The sequence below is a fragment of the Botryllus schlosseri genome, chromosome 1 (assembly GCF_051294905.1).
Source record: "Botryllus schlosseri isolate E-star chromosome 1, Bs_hap1, whole genome shotgun sequence".
NCBI classification, from domain to species: domain Eukaryota; kingdom Metazoa; phylum Chordata; class Ascidiacea; order Stolidobranchia; family Styelidae; genus Botryllus; species Botryllus schlosseri.
The window spans coordinates 7,032,145-7,054,660 of record NC_137236.1 but is presented as its reverse complement, the minus strand read 5'-3'; the positions used below and the strand labels follow the sequence as shown (position 1 = coordinate 7,054,660).

At 39.8% G+C, this 22,516-nt stretch overlaps 5 protein-coding genes and 1 pseudogene across 10 annotated transcripts in view; 5 read left to right on the top strand and 1 right to left on the bottom strand.

Annotated features, from left to right (window-relative positions):
• The window catches only part of LOC145433270 (uncharacterized), a 223,208-nt gene that overhangs the window by 72,225 nt on the left and 128,467 nt on the right, over positions 1–22,516 (top strand). The window contains exon 2 of the mRNA XM_080310318.1: positions 759–908. The gene's annotated coding sequence lies outside the window, so the exon portion shown is untranslated. The remainder of the gene's footprint in view (positions 1–758; positions 909–22,516) is intronic.
• The window catches only part of LOC145457123 (kelch-like protein 26), a 65,516-nt gene that overhangs the window by 15,512 nt on the left and 27,488 nt on the right, over positions 1–22,516 (top strand). The gene's annotated exons all lie outside the window — the stretch shown is intronic.
• The window catches only part of LOC145432885 (uncharacterized), a 202,393-nt gene that overhangs the window by 158,626 nt on the left and 21,251 nt on the right, over positions 1–22,516 (top strand). The window lies entirely within an intron of this gene.
• LOC145440304 (uncharacterized) lies at positions 5,420–8,670 on the top strand. Of its 5 annotated transcripts, XM_080317891.1 has the most exons (9): positions 5,422–5,459; positions 5,614–5,717; positions 6,106–6,269; positions 6,331–6,540; positions 6,602–6,676; positions 6,734–6,917; positions 7,233–7,378; positions 7,595–7,689; positions 8,525–8,670. In XM_080317891.1, exons 3-6 carry the CDS (start codon positions 6,261–6,263, stop codon positions 6,854–6,856), a joined length of 417 nt encoding a protein of 138 aa, XP_080174017.1. In that variant the 5' UTR covers positions 5,422–5,459; positions 5,614–5,717; positions 6,106–6,260; the 3' UTR covers positions 6,857–6,917; positions 7,233–7,378; positions 7,595–7,689; positions 8,525–8,670. The 5 variants fall into 5 exon arrangements, with proteins under 5 accessions (XP_080174009.1, XP_080174017.1, XP_080174021.1 ...); XM_080317883.1 differs by having other exon boundaries at positions 5,420–5,459; positions 5,614–6,269; XM_080317895.1 differs by lacking the exon at positions 5,422–5,459 and having other exon boundaries at positions 5,534–6,269; positions 6,734–6,914; positions 7,231–7,378.
• Positions 13,485–21,733, top strand: LOC145437505 (kelch repeat and BTB domain-containing protein 12-like; annotated as a pseudogene).
• On the bottom strand, positions 15,694–17,298 carry LOC145440295 (myb/SANT-like DNA-binding domain-containing protein 3). Its single transcript, XM_080317864.1, has 2 exons — positions 16,359–17,298; positions 15,694–16,285 (listed from the first exon to the last, which is right to left on the bottom strand). The coding sequence occupies exons 1-2, from the start codon at positions 16,687–16,689 to the stop codon at positions 16,017–16,019; spliced, it is 600 nt and encodes a 199-aa protein (XP_080173990.1). The 5' UTR covers positions 16,690–17,298; the 3' UTR covers positions 15,694–16,016.

Below are 22,516 nucleotides of genomic sequence, written 5' to 3'. Positions count from 1 at the left end.
TCCGCCCCTATACGTTGCTGTGCTCAGAGCGTCTTTACAATAAAAAGTCCAGAGAAAGACTCAATCCATGACCTAATGGGGATGCCAGATTGAAATACTAGATTGAGATACCGTAACTACGGTCGCCTCGGCATCCTTCTATCTGTTCATTGCATCGGATTGTGCTTCGCGGGTCTTGAGCGGGTAAATTCAATACAAAAACCAACAATGACACACTCAAAATTGAGATTTTTGTTATACTTCGACATAGTTTACCACATTTGCTCGCGGCACACCTAAGCAGTCCAATTGGCACACTAGTGTGTCGCGGCACACCGGTTGGGAACCACTGCTATAATGTAATCTAATCCAATACCTATAAATGCTACAGGGGAACTGTATAGTGCGAGACGAGTCAAGCTTACTGGACAAACATTTGTCATTCTCATGGTCATGAGAACGAACTCTGATGAACTAAACGTCATTCCATGCCCAAGTTTGCGCAAATTCAATAATTCTAATTTAATTTGGAGAAAAATTGTAGCTAAAATTGTAATTCTAATCTCATTTCAAAAAAACACAGTGTAGCTAGAATTGAATAGTGTATTCGTATTGAAATGCAGCCGTTTCAATGTAAATATGCTATTCAATTGTAGGCCTACTCTGAGGCTCTGTACCTCCAAGAAGCAATTCTAATCAAAATTTGGAAAAAACTGTTTAGTCACAATTATGATACAATTTGCTATGTGTTGCCCAAAAATGACCCCCTTTTATTCCAGTGTCCCTCTCGTTCATGATGGACTTCTGACGCAGCACCAAATTGGCCAAGGATCAGCCCAGCAGCGGGAGTGATCCGCCAGAAAGTGCCCCAGGTCCCACCGTTGGTTTGGGTGCCTGTAGGAAAAGCCGGTTGATCCCGATGTAAAAAGGTGGGTGACGAATGTTGGTGAAGGTTGGGGTTGGGGGTGATTCGACATCGCTGTTTCAGGAGCAGATATGTCTAAGTATTTATCGTTGGTACTCAAAATGATAACTAATGTCGTAAATCTCTACTCGGGTATAAATACAAGTATCGATTTCCAAATGCGTAAAATGTAGCGCTGGGTACATACGGGCACAATGAATTGAGTATTAATCCTAATTATCGGAGTCGAGTGGTGGGAAGATGATTTTTCGAATACTGATATAGGCTTACATACATACTCTTCTAGCCACTAACAGGTTATTTATCAACAAGAATTGTAATGTCAAAACTATTTCTCACTGTGGCAGCCCAGAAACCTAGATTGGTCGTATCGTAGCATACGAAACATGTAGTACAAAATTACACACTTTAATGGAAATGAAATATTTATGTGAAGACGTGATCAACCCACAGCATTGTCACAAAGTGCAATGAAATAAACATGGTTGGAAAATATGCCAATTTATCTTTAACGTGACGTGAAACCGCCATTATATTATTTGTCACAGCATAAAAGATACATCTATGTACTTTAACGTTTTTTATACACTCATGGCGTCATAATTAGGGCTGGGCACAATGATTGGACTTTGGAGCAGTGTTGGAATGACTCGCACGTAATGTGAGTGAGACAACGTTTTATTGGGTGTATATTCAACTCTATATTCGTTCATCGGTTTAGAATCAATGACCACTCAATCTGTATTTTAGACATCTAGAAAATGTAATGACGTAATCATGGCACATACTTCGAAAAGGCAACTTGACTTGAATTGTGACTTGACTCGTGACTTGACTTGACTTGACTCGACTTGACTCGAGTCACCTACAAAAATCGAGTGACTTGACTTGACTCGAGTCATCTTCGAAGATCGATTGACTTGACTTGACTCGAGTCAAAATGTGCAATGACTCGAAATGACTCGTGACTCGAAGGTAGTGACTTGATCCCAACACTGCTTTGGAGTACTCGAATCTGAATCGAGTATTAAATTTAATGATTCGAGTCGAGTAGCAACAGAGGATTTTTTCGAATACTGAAATGATACGCTTCTCGCCACTGAAAGTTAATTTATGAACAAGAATTATAATGCCGATACCTAATTTCACTGTTGAAGCCTTGGAACCTTTATGGACGGTATCGTAGCATGCAATACATACAGTACAAAATCTACGAAGGTTACTGGACGCGGCACATTTCCAAAGTCATGGTTATCCCACAACATTGTCTCCAAGTGCAATGAAATCGGTATGGTCGAAAAAAGACCAAAGTATCTTTAATGTGATGGATAACAGTCATTATATTCTTTGTCGTGGCATAAAAGGTACATATTTGAACTTTGACGCATTACATTCTGTTATGGCGTCATAATGACTGATACTCGGATACCCTACTCGACTCGAAGCCTAATACATGCTTCAGAATGACTATCAAATAACTAGATTACCGTTGTAGTTTGTACAAGTCTGCAGCTGAGACATGAATGAAATAAAGTCGCCCACAATTACAATTTCCGATTAATTTCATTTTCAATCCATCATAACTGCCTTGAAAATTGTTCATATTTTGTTTCAAAGCGGAAGAACTTCGTTGCTCCAGTTTTTCAAATTTTGTCTTGTGGAAACTAGTTTCTGTAGATTTGTACCATTTTATGAATGAAATAGCAATAGTAACCAATAATTTTGTGGAGATATGCTTCATTACTTGTACGACAGTGCATAATACTGCTTGCAATTCTAGTTGATACAGCCCGTCATACATTTAGTTGCTTATTCAATATGGATATCTACAATGGCAATCTACAATATTACTTTTACTTTTAGTAGAGTAGTCACGCAGACTACATTGACAACCTCTGCCTACCGATCGAGAATCCGACATTCCATCATTGCGCTAACTCATCAGTTCAAGATGAAGTCATCCACAGAATATATATTCAATGAAACGTAAAATAAAAATTCACAAGAGCTGTCGAAACTACTTGAAGTAAAAGTCAAGGAGCAAGATCAGTAAAGAACCAGAGTAAGTAACTTTACAAAGTTGCGTCACAGGCTTTGTTAGCCAATTACCAGCGATAGCATGAATAATATTTACAATTAATGCATAATGAATAATAGCGATGCAAATATAGTTGGGAGTTTTTAAATGATATTCTTTATCACTATAGTAAGCGCAACTAATTTCACTTGAGAAAATGATACAAATCTGTTCAATGGCTTCTTGCTAATTAACGAATCCTCGCGTTTACCGCACGCTCTCCTTGAAAACTTGTTTATAAGCATGCATTCATGCACCAGGCCTATTCTGTATCATTTATGGGCGATTTTGGTTGACCTCTTCTGTGAGATGGGCAATTCCATTGACTCTGGGCAAAGTGTTATGACCAAGCAAACCTATGTAAATGGTAGTAACGCACACGACAACGTCTATTTGATGCCATGAAGATAAATGAGTAAATCGGACTGAAACGCGCCCCTGTGCACAGTAACAGATTTTCTATAATAATAATAATATAATAATTTATAGAGCGCCGAATATATCAGCATATCATTACTACACTAGGGCGCTGTACATAAAAGGCAATATAATATAAGAGGCTATGTGTTAAGAGAGGATTTTTCACATTTTTGTGCTCTGTTCAGTCCAAGGGGACTAGTGAAAAGTTTTTAATAATAATTTACTGTTCTTTTGTCCACATGACTTTCAAGTAGCAGTGCTAGTCTTATTTTTCCTGATGCATATTAATTAGATTTTTTTTCAGACCACTGCCAAAAGACAAAATCTCGATATCAAGATTTTCGGGAATCGTAATGACTACTGGTGAGTTTCTGTGAAATATTGTAATTGAAACATATCCAGAATTGGCAATGGTGTTACAAATATATGGCAAACATTCTGTTCACAATGATAACAATATCAGTGTTAAATGAATCAATGAATATCGAATGGATTTCCACACGATTGTGCTATCCTTCCCATTGCCACACCAGGTCACCAGCTATTTACACTCTACCTATGCCTACATCCAGCATTTACTCTTTCCGAGTTACCGAATAAATCATGCAATGAATATTGCGCACTGATTTCCAGTAAATTCGGTCGTATTCTAATTTCAGTTGAAAAAAATGTATAGCTATCACTCTACTCTAATTCTAATCTAATTTAGGAGACACTGTGTATTTACAATTATGATTGTAATCGAGTCAGTGTTGCAATTTGCTTCATGTTGCTAAAAATAAATGACCCTCTTTTATTCCAGCGTCGTCGTCGTACAGGATGGATTTCTGGCACGGCACCAAATTGGTCAAAGGTCGTCCTACTAGCTGGGGGTGATCCGAAAGATAGTTCCCCAGGTCCCACAGTTGGTTCGGGTTCCTACAGGGAGAGTCAGTTGATCCCGATGTAAAAAGGTAGGTGAAGGTTGGGGTTAGGAACCGACATCGCTGTTTCAGGATCACATGTCAAAGTGTCCATCATTGCTACTCAAATAAAAGGAAAAGTAGTGTTGTGAATTTATGCTTAAGTGCGTGTAGAAGTATAAATTTCCAATAAGTGAAAAAGTAAGGTATTGTAGGCCTAGTTTGCCGAAGAAAAATGTGATGGAAGTAGTTTGAAATCGTTACCACTCGAGTAAGGATTGCAAGTATCACAAAACTGGTTTCCACTTTGCAAAATCCAAAGCAAACACGAGATATATTTCGGACATGTTCGGATATCTTTTTGTTATCCTAATTATCTCAAAATTGTGTTTGTGCATATCTTGTACGGAAACGTATCTTGAGTACATCTTTTTCTTATCCAACAAATTTCGTCAAAATGCCGGAAATATATTTGTGATGAATCAAATTCGATTATTGTTTCATTTTATGGTATAATTTATCTATACTATCAATTTTATTGATGTCTTACTCTTATGGGGTGATATGTCACCATAATTGCCACTATCGAATCATAGCAATTTACATCGTTGTAAATTGCTATGATCGAATGTTTTTCCTTTTGTCACACGCCGCTTTCGCGTGATTTTGCAGATATTTTGATTCTTGGCCATCCCAAATTTTGGAATCCGAATCCATTACGGCTTCAGGCGGCAATTTGAAAGTCTTATGAATTCTGGGTAATCTGAAAAACTGCTGCCAAAATAATGCTATACTATTTGATAGTTCAATAGAAAAATCCTGCTACAATCCGACTATCAAAGCAAATTCAGAATCCGGATCTACTCCGGCTACGCTGAAAACCATCCGGCTGCTCATCCGTACTCCGTAGTGTAGCCGTCTAGCCGTCGTAGCCGAGTGACTCACTGGCTTAGGCACTTTCTCCTCACGCGAACACCCGTTTCGGCGCGCAGGTTTCAAACCGCCAGACGAAAGACAGAAGCGCTCTGATAATGGCGGCTTGCAGTGCAGATATCGTTGTCGTTTTGGTTTTAGTAGCATTCAGGGAAATCGCAGTTAATTGACGCTAATCCAAGCATATTTCTATAGAAGAATACCGAAAACTGCACTGTGCAAGGTAATTTATATATGCTTCTTATATAATCATAGTTAAGGACTTGAGGTAATACGATATAACTTCATAGAAGAACTAGTCTAGTCTTTCTGGTAATGTGATGTCCACATCATAACTAGGCGGCTATGTCTGAATATAATTCTGTGATTCATTTCAGATCAACTAATAAACTATAGAACTCGTGCGGCTTATCATGAGCACATTTTCTGGATATCAACTTACTCAAACCTTACTTTAAGGATTTGCTGCAAATGAATATAGGTGGGTATTAGTCGATCAATAAATCGAGCAATCATTTGCTGTTGTGCTTTTTGTTGAACAAGAACAACTGGTTGCTGTTGCTGTAATACATAAAAGCTGGAAAACCGATGTAGAATTGATCTCATTGATTCCATAGCTTATATCTTATGAATTGTAAATTGTGCGAAATTGTTTGTATCTATAATAGTATTGCATGGCTGGTGGTTGCGTAAGAATGCAAATAGCACGGTAAGGCCAAGAACAAAAAGCAACCATAATATGATAATCGCAATTGGTCTCTGTATAAAAGATACAGATGAAATGCTCATCCAGTAAGTTATAAACTCAGATTAGCGTACTGTTTTCCAAGTGGGCCTACCTTGCCATCTACATTATTCATCTGTTTTAGATGTATGGAAGGTAGCTTTTAGTGATATAATAAAAGTTGCGGAGAGTAGTGGCTTGCCCACATCTTAGTCATTGTCTGGACTGAAAATGAAGCGCAGCGGCCAAAACGAAAACGTCAGCGGAACAAACAATTTTTGAATTGTTCGGCGTCAACTGATGGTCAAGGTATACCCTTTTATTCTGTGCAATATGGTATATATATATGTAAAACGTTTATAATTTGTAGATGATGTTTTTCCTGCAAGGAAGAAACGTAATCCAAGTATTCAGATACAAGACATGCCAATTTCAAGAATGCGGTCATCTTATGATTCTGGCAAGCAGGAGTGATATCAATGATGCTCGCAATGCAAGTTTGCCATCATTAGCGAAAAGAGTGTTCAAGAATGGCATAATCCCATCATTGAATGTAACGGCCAGAGATCTAAGTCCTGCAGTAAGTTCCTAGCACTTTGATGCGTTCTCGAATTTGAGAATAAAGTCTCGCTGTTTTTCAGATGCTCCTTCATTTGAAATCATCGCTGAACTACAGAATTTGGACCATCAACAACGCGGCCTGTCATAAAGTAATGGTAAGTTTATCACATATGAAGATCAATCCTACTTCCTTGCAATCGAATCCTTTTTAGCTTGTGCATCAAAGACATAAAGTTGCAGAAAAACCAGATGATGGATTTCCTCAGACATCATATCGGCAATTACTCCAAAAGACCTCAATCGAGTGCCCCAATTTTGCTGAAAGATATAATTGAAGATCCCTGTGAAACCTTGTCACAGCTGGAACACCTTTGAACAACGGCAAAGTCTGAACTGGTATGTTTTTGTTTCTCATTCGAACAAAGCGATTGACAGTCTAAATCAGGGGTGTCCGCCGACACCAAGGAATCATTTTCAGACACAGCAGGGGTCCTTTTCGAAATTAGTTCTATTATCCAAAATTGAATTGCCAATGTGATTTATTGCGAAATCGCAAAGTCAACCAAGCCTTTGATGAGCGTGACCATGAAATTTATGGTGTGGATGGTTTTATCTAGAATGCCCATAAATGTCATTGTTAATTCTGGTGCAAACCATTGATGCAAGGCAGTACCATCTGTATTGTGTACCACTAATATAATGTTGTTACAGGTAGCCGCTTTAATGGGATTCCGGGGTGTACAATTGCCGGAAACTGTCGAAAATATGATGACCAGCATAGCTGTAAAGAAGGTATATGGAAATCCTAGTCTTAAGGGTCAAAAAAGCAAGAGTGACACTTGAAAAGACTATTAGACGTAAGTTATCAACGGTTATTGACGGAAATTGAACGTAATCAACGTAAAAAAAAGTTGAGCCAAAGCCTCGATTTTTCAACATTTTAATCGTTTGACGTCACTGATGTGCAAAGTTATCTACTTTAGTACTCTAGTTTTGTTCGTTGTCTGATGGCTGATGTATAATATACCATGACTGGACAGTGGATATCTTCATCTAATTATATCTCTTTTTAGAAGCATGCAGATCGGCTCATCCTGACCTCGAGATCCTAGATAAAAGAACTATAGATCAGGTTGCAAGATCTCTAACTGTTGCTGGATCTTGCAAGGTAATTTTGTTATTAAGTTTGATGATTGGGTGGTGTGACAGTTGTGTCTTTTATGATATGAGTGGACTGTAAGTGAATTGTTCTTACCGCTCATCTTCAGTACATTGTATATCAGTGGTCCCCAAACTTCACGAGAAAATTTACGAGACAGGCCTTTGACAATTTCCCTCCGCGGGTCGCATTTGTCTCACACGGGGAGAATAAAATTTAATTTGAATAACTCTACTTCATGTTGATTTACAAAATAATTTTAAGCAACTTCGATTTTGGTTCAGACAATAACCTGTCTAAAAAATTTTATACTCTGGGAATTAAAATATTCGAAAATTTCTGGATCGTGTGAATTTTTGGAAGGTACTTCGCAGTCATAAAAATTGTCTCGCAGACCCCAGTTTGCGAACCACTGCATATATTTACTATGCCGTACATGGAATGAGCGATCATTATCACATCAGCCTCTCACAGGCAACTATTACCATATTAATATTAAAATGATAATGTAAAGAACAATCTTCACCCCGTGCCCAAACGATAGGTTTTGAAATCCGTTCCCAGCAGCACGTCTTCATGACGCCAATAGCATGAAAATCTTCTCTATAATGACAGGCATTATTGAACTTGAACAGGTTCTGGTTTCTCATCTTGAAAGCGTAACTGCGTTAATTATATCTTCAGTGATAAAGTAAAGGTCATGTCGCTTTTGAAAGAGGGCTTGAGGTCTTTTGGTTAATGTAACTCAGATCACCATCCCATTTTACCCACAACCAAACACATAACGACTTCTGTTCTACAGTGATAATAATCAATTGTAGTAATTTACTCATTTATGTTATAGGGTGGCGATAAAGAAGATAACAGGAGCAAGGCTGTCATCACAGAGTCTGACAATTCCGACAACGATTTCGAACTTATGCTTAGGCAGCAATATTTGCTGAAGTGATTGCGCAGTTCTGTGCTGATTTAATACACGAACAAGCCATGCATGATTTGTAAAATCATCAGTCAGTCTTCATTCATAAGGGCAGTGCAGGATGTGGCAGGTCCAGGTACCCAACCAGGTTCAGGGGTCACCTAGGGTCAGGGTTCATCTAGGGTCAAGCAAGATATCATGACAATGTCATACAGGTATCTTTGAAGATGTCCTATATATGTGCAAATGTGTCGACAGATTTATATAAACAGTACATATGACTAGATATATTTTGAAGTAGTTGAGTCATATACAAAATATATCTGCAATATATTCTGTGTTTGCTGGGCGTGTAACAAGCAACTAGCTTGTCCTAAAAATCTGTTCAGTAGAAATGTAAGAGTAGAAAAATAAACCACATGAGGTAGTTGTAGAACTAGACGAATGTTCTTAAAGTACTTCGAAATTTACAAGTTGAGATTCCTATCATCCGTGCAAACTTTCTTTTATTATGGACACAAAAATAAGTGAGGTACACACGGAAGAAGGTGAGTTTTTTTGGGTTGTTGCACACTAGGGTTGGGTTTTCGGGATTACAATTTGAATCCCGCGATTGCGATTTTTACTCCCTAACCCTGAGACTAGCGACGTAGTTATTTACTCTTGCAAGCTACATTAATTACAGACTCAAAGTCATGAGATCACTGAGAATATCATCATTTAAGCGGTTTCTGATTATGATTACTCTGTTTGACTTCTCTATTCCAAATTTGCAGTTTTTACACAAACCTCAACAGCTCCAAACAGCAAAATGTTTGTAACAATAGTTCTACCCATGGACTAAAGGTTTGCAGGTAATTAAAATGAGCTGGTGCCGTTTGATATAAGTATGAAACGGTCATTCGACTGATGTAAACCATGAAATTTAAGCAGTCAGAAGAAAATTGGTTCACATGATCTACCCTCGCTTTCCGGTTTCCGGTTTCCTGAAAATTTTTCGTAGACCGCCGTTGAAATTCACTGTTAGATCCTGATCTGGTAATCTCGAACGCTCATTAGTTTTTAGCATTAGCATTTCCTGTTGATTGCAGCTTTACTCATACCTCTTCCGATTAGGATTACTACAGATTAGATGTAATATGTGAACTGGGATGTACAAGTTTTGAGTGACCTTTAAAATGGTGTACCATTACGAAAAAAGATTGAAGACAACTGGCAACTGGTTTTCGTTTATTGTTTCACCATAGTTGGTATTATTGTCACGGCAATATATAGTTTTTAAGACAGTCCTCTGATATTGCAACGCTGCTTTAATTACAAAGCAAGCGCTGCTTTAGCTTTGATAGATGCTTCCTCGGAATACCGGGATTACAAAAGAGTCAGTCCTGGGATCGCAATGAAAAATATACCTCAAAATCCCTTGATTCCAATGCTAATAATGACTGACCCCCTACTATTTTTGCAGGTCGAATAGGACGTGAACCGTCCCAGTCCTGCGCGACATTCCGAAGCGAGTAAGAATTTGGCGGCTCAATCAAACAAAGAATTCGTCAAATTCAAACCCCAGACCCTCTTCCTGGGTCACAGGTTGTCACGACGACGGAATCAGACACCAACAAAATTTCAAATTTGACGTGGGAGAACTCATTACGAAAAGCGCCTCCTTCACTCTGTCGACATCTAGTGACCAGGTGAAGCCCGCTGTAGGCCCCAAGCAACAATCCAAGTCGGACCCCCAAATCAAACAATTGACCCAAAAAGGCAGATACGTTCCAGACAGGCTTGGACGACTGGATAGATTTCGCTACAGAAGAACTGTACAGTTCAAAACGAGCCAAGCTTGCAACACATACATTTGCCATTCTTGTGCTCATGAGAACGAACTATGAGTTGATATCAACTGCCGTATTGCCGCCGCTTGAAAGAATATTGAGGATGAGGCCTAGTGGTGGGTCATAGCATATTTGCAAAATGGAAATGGAGCCACAGCTTTGAAAAGGGCAAGAAGCATTGCGTTTCGCAGATATTCTCAAAGCCAAAATATAGACTCTTTCTTGACTTAGGAAAAACAGCAATTTAGATTACACATTCTAACATTTACTATGTACAGATTATTGTACAAAAATCTTGATTATTTCACTCTAGTTACTACAGCTAGTTTGACATTTTCCTCTGCCTTTGTCCTATCTGTTGCTTACAACTGCGTAAGAATAAATTCTTATCATTTTCTGCGAAATGAATCGGACACAATTGGGTTTGTTACTTATCTACTGTTTGTAATAGTAAACTGTATTGAAAACATGAAATAGGAATCTAGCAAGTTGTCGACCTGATTATTATCCGTGAACATTCAGAACCGGGGCGGGCAACTTCATCATTGGTTTATTAGCAATTTTATCAGTTCAATACACCACATAAATGCGATACAATGAAAGGTAGGAAGGTCTCGAAGCGACTTGGGAGTAGTCTATGAAATCGGACACCCACATTCGCCCAGGCGATGTAAAGAGGAGGCATGCACATGGCACACATGCACACTGAACGAAAAGTAGAGAAAATATAGAAAAAGCAAGCAACAAGAATGGGGTGGTATGTCATGGAAGGCGAGATCGATAGGTCAGTCGAGGGTGAACTAGTATTTATTTAGTAGTAATTGCTTGTATTTCGACTTGAATGTGGACATGCTCGTCGACTGTCGGATAGCCGGCGGGATACTGTTCCACACATCAGGTCCGGCATACTTAATGGAGCGATGATATTTTCGGTCGATCATATGATATTTGGACGACGTGCACGCGCTTGTGTTGCACTTGTGCGCTTTTGATTCCGAGGTAAAAAAGTCATTGAAATATTCGGGGCAACGACCGCAGTTGAACTGATGGATAAACTTGGCGATTTCTAGCTTCCCCATATCTTCTCCATTCGACGGGCCGGATTGCTGAATCGATGCGTCAATCGCGTCTTTATCCACCTATACAAGGAACAAAACGCATTTAATGAAACTTTGACCGTAAAACAAAATACCAAAAACAGTAGTCAATCAATTTAGTATCGTAATGTACTTAAATAGTTAAAGTTAATCCGTGGTCGATACAAGTTCTTCGAAGTCTATGGCTGCATGCTGGACGTACAAATCCTCAGTAAAGACTTCACGTAAACATAAGTTTGATTGGAACCGAAGCTTGGTCTTGTTAAGCTAATGTTCATGGTCGAAAACGTTGGCTAGCGAGTGAATAATATAGACGCGGGCCACATTATCGTATGCGACCGGAAGCTGTCTGCGGGCCGTATGTTGCCCGGCCCAAAGTCACTCAACTATGACTCATAGTTGAGTGACGTTGGCCCGGCCCTCCCTGATTTAGAACAACCAAACATGAGACTATAACAACAAATTATTATCAAAGGGTACACAGTGAATGCAGATTTTACAGTCAAGGAGAGAATCCACGCGACAGACAGATAATCTTCTCTACTCTTTGCTGGAGGTATTCCAGCTTAATGGTGACATGTTGAAATTTCACTTCCACTACTACTTGAACTGTTGTTTAGGCCCATAACTATGGTAAATGAAAATATATTTTCAAAGATTGTACCCCTTTGTAGGGCTAGTGTGTTTTCTATTACTTTTCAATCAATCAGGTTTATTAATATTTTCATCGTTTCAAAACTGCGATACAATGAAAAGAGAGGAAGGTGTCGAAACAACTTGGAGTAGCCATTAAGATCAGACACCCACCTTAGCCTAGGCGAAGTAAATGAGAGGCATGCACACTGAAAAGTAATGCCGCGAGAATATAAGACACAAGCGACAAAATGAGGTGGCATGTGGCGGAGGGCGAGGTAGATGTTCGGTCGTGGTCCGGTAATCCTGAAGACTGGCTAGTATTGATTTAGAAGAAATTGCTTGTATTTCGACTTGAATGTGGACACTGGACATGCTCGACGACTGTCGGATAGCCGGCGAGATGCTGTTCCACAATTGAGGTCCGGCATACTTCTTCATTGGTTTATTAGCAATTTTATCAGTTCAATACACCACAAAAAATGTGATACAATGAATAGACAGGAAGGTGTCGAAGCGACTTGGATTTGTCAATGGAATCATAGACTACTTGATAGAGCAATGCGTTTTCTTGTATTCAGTCCCGATCGTATGGTAGTTGTTCTTCTATCACCGCAATGGAACTGATACATAAACTTGGCAATTTCGAGCTTTCTCATATCTTCTAAGTTTAGAACACCAAATCTTTTGAGAAGCGATTTATCAGTTGCACATCCAGGCCCTCGTGCGCGCATGCCTCTTCTCTACATCGCCTGATCGCAGTCTTGTGGTGTTTTGAAATGATGAAAATATTAACAAACTGAATTACTGTTACTCATAGTACAAGGTTTACCTCGTCACTAACCGCAATGATAAATATATATATATAAATATCATTGGTAACGTCTGCACTGCAAATGCAAAAACTAATTATCCGTCAGATGACACTGACAAGCCGCATGCTTCGCTGGTTTCGTTTCCAAACACGGGGATTGAAATCAGCGTGATGCCGTGATCATTCGTGATGCTGCTCTGTTAAAACCAATCTTTGTGGTATTAGGTTGGAGCATGAAATAGGTGCGGTCGCCCCTGGAATATACCACAGTATAAAATATAAAGAAGTTTTCATAACATTATGAGAGGGACGCCTCTGATTTAGCACTGTTCAGTGATCACCCTATGTGTAGTTGAAGTGAAGTTCCTTCAATTCATACTCATGACGTTGATGTACCGGTACGTATTATGATTCTTTCAACAGGCATTACTTTCTAATCATCTTTAATTCAATAACAGTGCTTGACTATATTATAATAATCGTAGGATAATTATAGTTGATTGACAATCATGGTGCAGATTGTGTGTCAAAATGTAGAGAAACATTCAGTGAAGATGATGGAAGAATTACATCGAATGAAGCGAGAGAACGATCATTGTGATTTCACAATTCAAGTGGGAGATGATGTTTATTACACTCACAGAAATGTATTGTCGGCTGGTTGTGATTATTTTAAAGCTATGTTGAAACACGACACAAAAGAGTGTCGTGAAGGAAAAGTTGTTTTGAAAGAGGTCGATTCAAGGTGTGTGAAAAACTGCATCGATTTCATATATTCGGGAAAATTGGAGATTCCTGGGGCATCCCTAAAAGACGGAGAAGCGGAGGCAGCGGAGACAGCGGAGGCAGCGGAGAACGGACCCTAAAACGCGGAGACAGCGGAGACAGCGGAGAGAGCCAAAATGCCGATTCCTAAAACACGGAGATAGCGGAGGAAGCGGAGAGCGGAGCTTTCAGTCATTGACCTTTATAGACACGCGCATACGCAACTCTAAAAGGTGTAGACGGCGGAGAATAACGGAGAAGTCAGCCATGCGAGTTTCAGGCCAATTTGGTGACTGATTGCCCATCGATGAGACGACATAGCGGACGGTTATATAATATACTGAAAGCGGAGTTCGGGGCGTAGCGAAATATATTTCGAAACAGCAGAGAATAACGGAGAATTCAGCCATGCGAGTTTCAGGCCAATTTGGTGACTGATTGCCTATCGATGAGACGACATAGCGGACGGTTATATAATATACTGAAAGCGGAGTTCGGGGCGTAGCGAAATATATTTCGAAACAGCAGAGAATAACGGAGAATTCGGCCATGCGAGTTTCAGGCCCATTTGGTGACTGATGGCCCATCGATGAGACGACATAGCGGACGGTTAACTGAAAGCGGAGTTCGGGGCGTAGCGAAATATATTTCGAAACAGCAGAGAATAACGGAGAATTCAGCCATGCGAGTTTCAGGCCAATTTGGTGACTGATTGCCCATCGATGAGACGACATAGCGGACGGTAATAATATACTGAAAGCGGAGTTCGGGGCGTAGCGAAATGTATTTCGAAACAGCAGAGAATAACGGAGAATTCAGCCATGCGAGTTTCAGGCCAATTTGGTGACTGATTGCCCATCGATGAGACGACATAGCGGACGGTTATATAATATACTGAAAGCGGAGTTCGGGGCGTAGCGAAATATATTTCGTAACAGCAGAGAATAACGGAGAATTCAGCCATGCGAGTTTCAGGCCAATTTGGTGACTGATTGCCCATCGATGAGATGACATAGCCGACGGTTATATTGCCATAATATATTGAAAGCGGAGTTCGGGGCGTAGCGAAATATCTATCGAAACAGCAGAGAATAACGGAGAATTCAGCCATGCGAGTTTCAGGCCAATTTGGTGACTGATTGCCCATCAATGAGATGACATTGCGGAAGGTTATAATATACTGAAAGCGGAGTTCGGGGCGTAGCGAAATATATTTCGAAACAGCAGAGAATAACGGAGAATTCAGCCATGCGAGTTTCAGGCCAATTTGGTGACTGATTGCCCATCGATGAGATGACATAGCCGACGGTTATATTGCCATAATATATTGAAAACGGAGTTCGGGGCGTAGCGATATATATTTCGAAACAGCAGAGAATAACGGAGAATTCAGCCATGCGAGTTTCAGGCCAATTTGGTGACTGATTGCCCATCGATGAGATGACATTGCGGACAGTTATAATATACTGAAAATTGCTAATAAACCGAACGATGGAACCGATCAATGAGACGACGTATCGGACGGTTACATAATATATTGAAAGCGGAGATCGGGGCGTAGGGGAAGATGTTTCGAAACAGCGGTGAGAAACGGAAAAGTCAACGATGCGAGTTCCTGGCCAATTTGGTGTATTTCGAAGTATTCGACAATATATAACCGGCACATATTTTTTCGATCTTAGAACTTCAAATTCACTCAAAAATTTTTCTAAAAACCTGAAACTGCTCAGCGGCGTACGGGGTCAATCCTGACTTCATATCTTTACTGTATCATTAAAACCAAATCCGTGCGATTAAGGTGCTGGCTGACTTGTTGTTTATGGTATCGGTAGCGAGTATAGAAACCCGTTTTACACTCTGCTCAATATAAATGTAGCAATACTCAGACTCCGAACACATTATCCAGTCTGGCTAAGACCGTTAAGGCGTAAGCTTATATTCCCTGGTGAGAGAGAGAGAGAGAGTCTTTATTTTCATCGAACCAAAATACATAACAAACGGCAGTGATGGTGGTACAGAAAATATGCGTGCACAGTATTCGGTATTAGATAGGAATGATCGATAAGACCATGAAGGTCATCTAGTCTGATCACACCAGCATCAAACAGGTAAACTTGACTCAGAACAGTCTGGCTGTAAAAAATGTTTAGTTAGAAAAGGAAAATAGAAAAAAAATTAAACAATGGTAGCAAATGATCAATGAAGCAATGTCTGGGCGAGGTAGGGCAACAGTGTTAGTGTAACGACAAGAGGTGATCAAGTAGGGCTTTTTTGAATCATTGTTTCTTCATAGCATTTATCTTTTCGGCCAAATATTCGTCACGGATAACTTCAAATTTGGACTTTTTGGGGGGTTGTTCCACGCTTTCTTCGAAATGAAAGCTGCCACTTCTCTTTGATTTCCGTCCGAAATGGACGGGAGTCGACGAAGAATGACTCGTCACCGGCGATTCCGAATGCATGATAACGTAAGATTCCTCTTCACAATCGATTGTATCGTGATCAAGGCAATGATCGATAGGGTAGATTTGACCAGGAACAACAGCTGAAAAATACATTTGTTACAAATCAGTGCGTATGATTGTAGGCAACTATTTGCTCAATTTTTTTACACTCACAGCATACTGCTTCCGTCAAAGGGTCTGGAATAAACGTCTTCGGCCCACCCCCCGTTTTCCGCTTTTCGCTTTTGAGCCTTGCCTCGTCACTTTTCGCCCTATCTTTCATGTTCATCCAACGTTTTCTTAGACATTTTTGGCTCCTAATTGTCCCAAGGCCGCTGGAATTAAACTTCTCCGCGAGACTCTCCCACTCTTTATCTTTCGCGTTGGTGGAATATTTGTCTGTTTTTTTATTTTCAATAACGGGATTTTCTGCCACTAAATCCAACAACAACTTTTTTTCTTGAATAGAGAAATTGGGCTCCCTCTTTGCTGGAACATCAGCCATTATTACAATTGTTAGATTATCGCTTCTAATTCTGTATTTGATAGTTGATAGCAATTTAGCCCGTTATAAATTACAATGACAGTACGTTAAATAGCGTACAATAGTCATTGATTTCGAGCCTGACCATGGCACATCACTTCAGCACCTGGTTGTTTATATTTCCAGTCATCCGCAGTAGCTTCAAGCCATTGCTATGCATTAATCTAGACCATTGCGGTATGACTATTGCGATGCAGAGTAATCCCCAGCACATTACTTCAGAAGCCGTTTGCTTATGTTTTCAGTCGTCCGCTGCAACTCCTTGGTCATTGTTATGCATTACTGTAGGTCATTGTGGTATAACTATGCTGACGCCGTTGCTGCGTGACGAGAAATAGGGCCTCGGATGACCGACCAACTGTAACGCCGGAGCTCTCGAAGTAACATGTCGCGTACTTAAGTTAGCACTACACGTACCTTAAGTTTCGGACGTTTTGAGTCTCGTTAAAAACTCATTTTATGGCTGAGGATACTTTATGATCCTCAATTGAGTAATGCTCATCACTCAAGCATGTGTTACTTGGCAACCGGAACTTAAGTTACGTCTATGATCTCCACCCTTAGTGTAAGTCCTCGTCGAAATTGTTGGCAAAGCGACGGAATGTATTGATTTTATGAGATTATTATATCCTTTGATAACCGCGGTTAATACATTTAGCGACGTTTAAAACGCCAATATGTACTTCAGCAATTATGTGACATTATGTGGCCCGAGTCTTCGCTAGGTATCGTGTACATTAATATAGGAAAGATACGGTTGGAATTAGCAATATGACGTCACGAGGTTCACGTTCGTGTTCACACAGAACCTTTCAAAATGGTTCGCGTTCACACGAACCCGAACCTTTCAGAGGTTCACACCATCCCTATTATTTTTGCTTTATCACATCAAGTTGTTCAGATATTATATATGTTGAATATTTCTACTTTTTCGAGGTAATCAAGTAGATTTGGGCTATTTCCGGTACTTATTGAAGTGGTAATGTTTCGCAATCACTTCAACCTGAACAGTATTCTGGATGAACTAATTACATTTGCAATTAGGTTTTTGTAAAGTAGAAAGTAGTTCAGTATAATATTCCACAACTATCATCAGTTAAATTGTCATACGAAACGCGGCCGCAATGTCATCTCATTGATGGGCAATCAGTCACCAAATTGGCCTGAAACTCGCATGGCTGAATTCTCCGTTATTCTCTGCTGTTTCGATAGATATTTCGCTACGCCCCGAACTCCGCTTTCAGTATATTATATAACCGTCCGCTATGTCGTCTCATCGATGGGCAATCAGTCACCAAATTGGCCTGAAACTCGCATGGCTGAATTCTCCGTTATTCTCTGCTGTTTCGAAATATATTTCGCTACTCCCCGAACTCCGCTTTCAGTATATTATAACCGTCCGCAATGTCATCTCATCGATGGGCAATCAGTCACCAAATTGGCCTGAAACTCGTATGGCTGACTTCTCCGTTATTCTCTGCTGTTTCGAAATATATATCGCTACGCCCCGAACTCCGCTTTCAATATATTATGGCAATATAACCGTCGGCTATGTCATCTCATCGATGGGCAATCAGTCACCAAATTGGCCTGAAACTCGCATGGCTGAATTCTCCGTTATTCTCTGCTGTTACGAAATATATTTCGCTACGCCCCGAACTCCGCTTTCAGTTAACCGTCCGCAATGTCATCTCATCGATGGGCAATCAGTCACCAAATTGGCCTGAAACTCGCATGGCTGAATTCTCCGTTATTCTCTGCTGTTTCGATAGATATTTCGCTACGCCCCGAACTCCGCTTTCAGTATATTATATAACCGTCCGCTATGTCGTCTCATCGATGGGCAATCAGTCACCTAATTGGCCTGAAACTCGCATGGCTGAATTCTCCGTTATTCTCTGCTGTTTCGAAATATATTTCGCTACGCCCCGAACTCCGCTTTCAGTTAACCGTCCGCTATGTCGTCTCATCGATGGGCCATCAGTCACCAAATGGGCCTGAAACTCGCATGGCCGAATTCTCCGTTATTCTCTGCTGTTTCGAAATATATTTCGCTACGCCCCGAACTCCGCTTTCAGTATATTATATAACCGTCCGCTATGTCGTCTCATCGATAGGCAATCAGTCACCAAATTGGCCTGAAACTCGCATGGCTGAATTCTCCGTTATTCTCTGCTGTTTCGAAATATATTTCGCTACGCCCCGAACTCCGCTTTCAGTATATTATATAACCGTCCGCTATGTCGTCTCATCGATGGGCAATCAGTCACCAAATTGGCCTGAAACTCGCATGGCTGACTTCTCCGTTATTCTCCGCCGTCTACACCTTTTAGAGTTGCGTATGCGCGTGTCTATAAAGGTCAATGACTGAAAGCTCCGCTCTCCGCTTCCTCCGCTATCTCCGTGTTTTAGGAATCGGCATTTTGGCTCTCTCCGCTGTCTCCGCTGTCTCCGCGTTTTAGGGTCCGTTCTCCGCTGCCTCCGCTGTCTCCGCTGCCTCCGCTTCTCCGTCTTTTAGGGATGCCCAGATTCCTGATGAAAAGATGAATGATCTTCTACATGTCGCAGTCATGATGCAGCTGGAAGATGTGAAGCAGGCAGTATCTGACGTTTTGGCGGAATCAGTTGATGTAGAGAACTACTTTTCCACAAGAAATGTTGCCGATATTTATGGACTGGATGCCCTCTCTACGCGATGTGAAGCGTTTTTTATTGAAAATATCATAAAAATGTCAAACCAACCAGAATTTGGAAACATTGAAAAAACTAACCTCCTCAAATTTGTGATGTCGGAAAAATCAAAGTTATGTGAAGAAGAAAAACTAATTTTATTGTTCGATTGGGTGGAGAAAAATTGCAGAAATCAGGAACATTTGGACGAATGTCTCGAAGCAATCAAGTTTGATAAAGTCTCTCCGGCATTTTTGGAACGTCTTTTGGAATCGAACCTAATTATCAGTAACAACTTAGGACTGTACAAGTTGATCAATGGACATCTTTTAAAAGCATCACAAAAAAGAAACAAAGAAATTGGTAAAGATGAATTGATAATTCTTTTTGATCGTGACGCAGTTGTATCCGATCCTTCAATCCAATAACTGAAAAAGTAGACAAGTTCCATGATGAGAAGTTTAAGAATTTACCACTTTTCTCTGCGATTTCTCTAGACTCGTATATCTACGTTTTATGTGTGACAAAATCAGTTTACCGACTCAATTTTCAGAGCGAAAAATCAACGTGGGAAAAGATGAAAGATATGATTTGTGATCATGGAAACTATCCTCGTGCAGTTTCTTTATCGGGATCGATATTTGTCGTGGGCGGAAGTTATCCTAAAGCAACAAGTGACGTGGAAATATTTACTTCCCTTGTGAATCAATGGATTCAACTAGAAGACAAACCTACAGCGATTTGTAATACAAGTCTCGTATCATTGAACGATTCCATCTATTGTATCGGAGGTGTAGGACAAGATGATGTCATAGTTTCATCATTCTGCAGATTCACTCCATCCTCATCAGAGTGGGTTGATCTCGACCCAATGAGATATCCTGTGACTGACAGTGGTGTTGTTGCAGTTGATCACAAGATATTTGTGATCGGTGGATGGAGTGGAGGATTTCAAGTCAACAACGTTGAATGCTACGATGTTACTTCAGCTCAATGGACTTCATTTTTATCTATGAATGCTCGTCATGATCGAGTTTCTGCTTATCAACATGACAAGTGGATTTTTGCAGTATCAGAAGGAAAAACCGCTAATAAAATTGAAAAGTATGATATAACACAAGACAAATGGACTATAGTGACACCAAAAGTAGATGAATGTTTTGTGATTTACAGATCTGTATTTGTGAAGAGATAGATTGCACTCACCTGAGCAGATTTGTACAAATTACTGGATTTTCAGTTCTGAAGCAACTGCAGTATTTATAATGTGAATTACTGAGTTGGAAATATAATCTGCCTTTCAAAAGAACGGGGTTTTGAGTTTGAAATGGACGGTTTTCGACCCTCAAAACCCATTTCCTGGCCACGCCATTGTTGGTAGCGTTGACTCCGAGCTAGCAATAGCTGCAAGAACGTCACACAACAGAACACCAGTTTCACTATTCACGCTAAACTACTCGCTTCAAAAATTTGCATCATGAACTACTCTTTACCATGAACCAACTGGATTAGTAGTTTGTACAAATCTGCAGCTGAGACATGAATGAAAATAATTACAATTTTCAATTCATTTCATTTTCAATCCATCATAATTGCCTTGAAGATTGTGTATTTTTTGTTTCAAAGCGGCAAAACTTTGTAGGTCCAGTTTTTCAAATTTTGGCATGTGATCGATTTGTACCATTTGATGAATGTCATAGCAATAGTAACCAGAAATTTTGTGGAGAAACACGAAAGTGTATAAATCTGCCGGCAATTTTAGTTGATACAGCCCATCATATATTTACTGTATTTCCTTACTCAATATAAATATGATCGATGATTTCGATGACTTGGAAAATTCATTGCACAAGGGTTACATGGCCAATATCAATAGTTGGGAACGTTCTGATTACTGTCGGCAGTATAAGTTTTACACTTCCCATAATTCAGTATGAAAACACCAGCAGCACTCAATGATTCAATATGAAAAAAGTCAAATCAGTGTGTATTATCTCTTCCTTGTTCAGCCGCATACATATTTGCTCAAGCTATTCACTCTTCAAAAGGGAATACTCACAACAATATGAGTTTGGGTTATAAGTTACAAGTTTATATGTCGATCTTATTTTATGAGAGTCGTGGATTAAAAATGATAATTATGTATGAAATAAAATCGGATGAAATCTTTGTTTATCTTGTTATTTCTTGTTGTTTTTGATGAATTTGGGTGCGCCGAATAAAAAAAGTGTCAATTTTTCGCTATCCATCATCAAGATTCCTGATTTTTACTCATACTCAAAACCAACTATTTCAATTAGGCCTATGTTTATATGAGACGACTATCGGCATCTCGTTAAATTAGTTTTCGCACTTTGGGTTTGGGAAAGTAAAAAATAGTTTTGGGAAAACTTGCGTCATTTTTAGAAGTGAAATTATCATTAGGAGTGCGTAAAATAGCATGTTTTCGTAACCGAATTTATTGCTGAAGATTGTATCTAGCTGTTTCTACAGCTCAATGTTCCCAGCAGTTGAGTATGTTTTGCTTATTTGAACTACATACCCTAGTGGTGACATTTTAAAATTGTACTTCAATTACTAGTTGAACTGTTGTTTAGGCCAACTACCTCATGTAGAAAATAGTTTTTTGATATATCTGCCACACGTTTAAGAGTCTTAACAACTGCACCGAATATCTCGTGCGTCAACGTGCATGCATATATTTTCAAAGAGAGAGATGATATTCTTTTTAATCTGCACCATCGAGATGCTTTGACGACGGAGTTGCGATACGTCCGTGAGCAGAGGTGGTCAGTAACGAAGTACTTCTACTTTTTCGAAGTACTCAAGTAGTTTTCCTCTACTTCTGGTACTTACTCAAGTAGATCTGAATTTCACAACTTCTACTTCTACTTCATAGTATTTTGTGATCTACTTACTTACTTTTCGCTATTTTCAGTTTGTCAAGTGGAAGTAGTTTAAGCCTGAGAAATTTCGGGGCTGTTTTCACGGAGTATCGATATTTAATTTTCATAAAAGTTGAGTTAAGCCTAGAATTTTCGTCGCGCTTAGCGCGCAGTGAATGCGGAGTATCCAGTATGATTTCACCAAAGTATCGGTGAATATAATTTAGGTAGCG

Excerpts from the sequence above, each read along its gene's own strand:
- LOC145440295 (XM_080317864.1), bottom strand. The coding sequence starts at position 16,689 with ATGGCTGATGTTCCAGCAAAGAGGGAGCCCAATTTCTCTATTCAAGAA. Across the intron at positions 16,286-16,358 it reads TTTGACGGAAGCAGTATGCT|CTGTTGTTCCTGGTCAAATC; the intron begins GTGAGTGTAAAA and ends TGTATTTTTCAG.
- LOC145440304 (XM_080317883.1), top strand. Across the intron at positions 6,541-6,601 it reads CCAGAGATCTAAGTCCTGCA|ATGCTCCTTCATTTGAAATC; the intron begins GTAAGTTCCTAG and ends GCTGTTTTTCAG. Across the intron at positions 6,677-6,733 it reads CGGCCTGTCATAAAGTAATG|CTTGTGCATCAAAGACATAA; the intron begins GTAAGTTTATCA and ends AATCCTTTTTAG.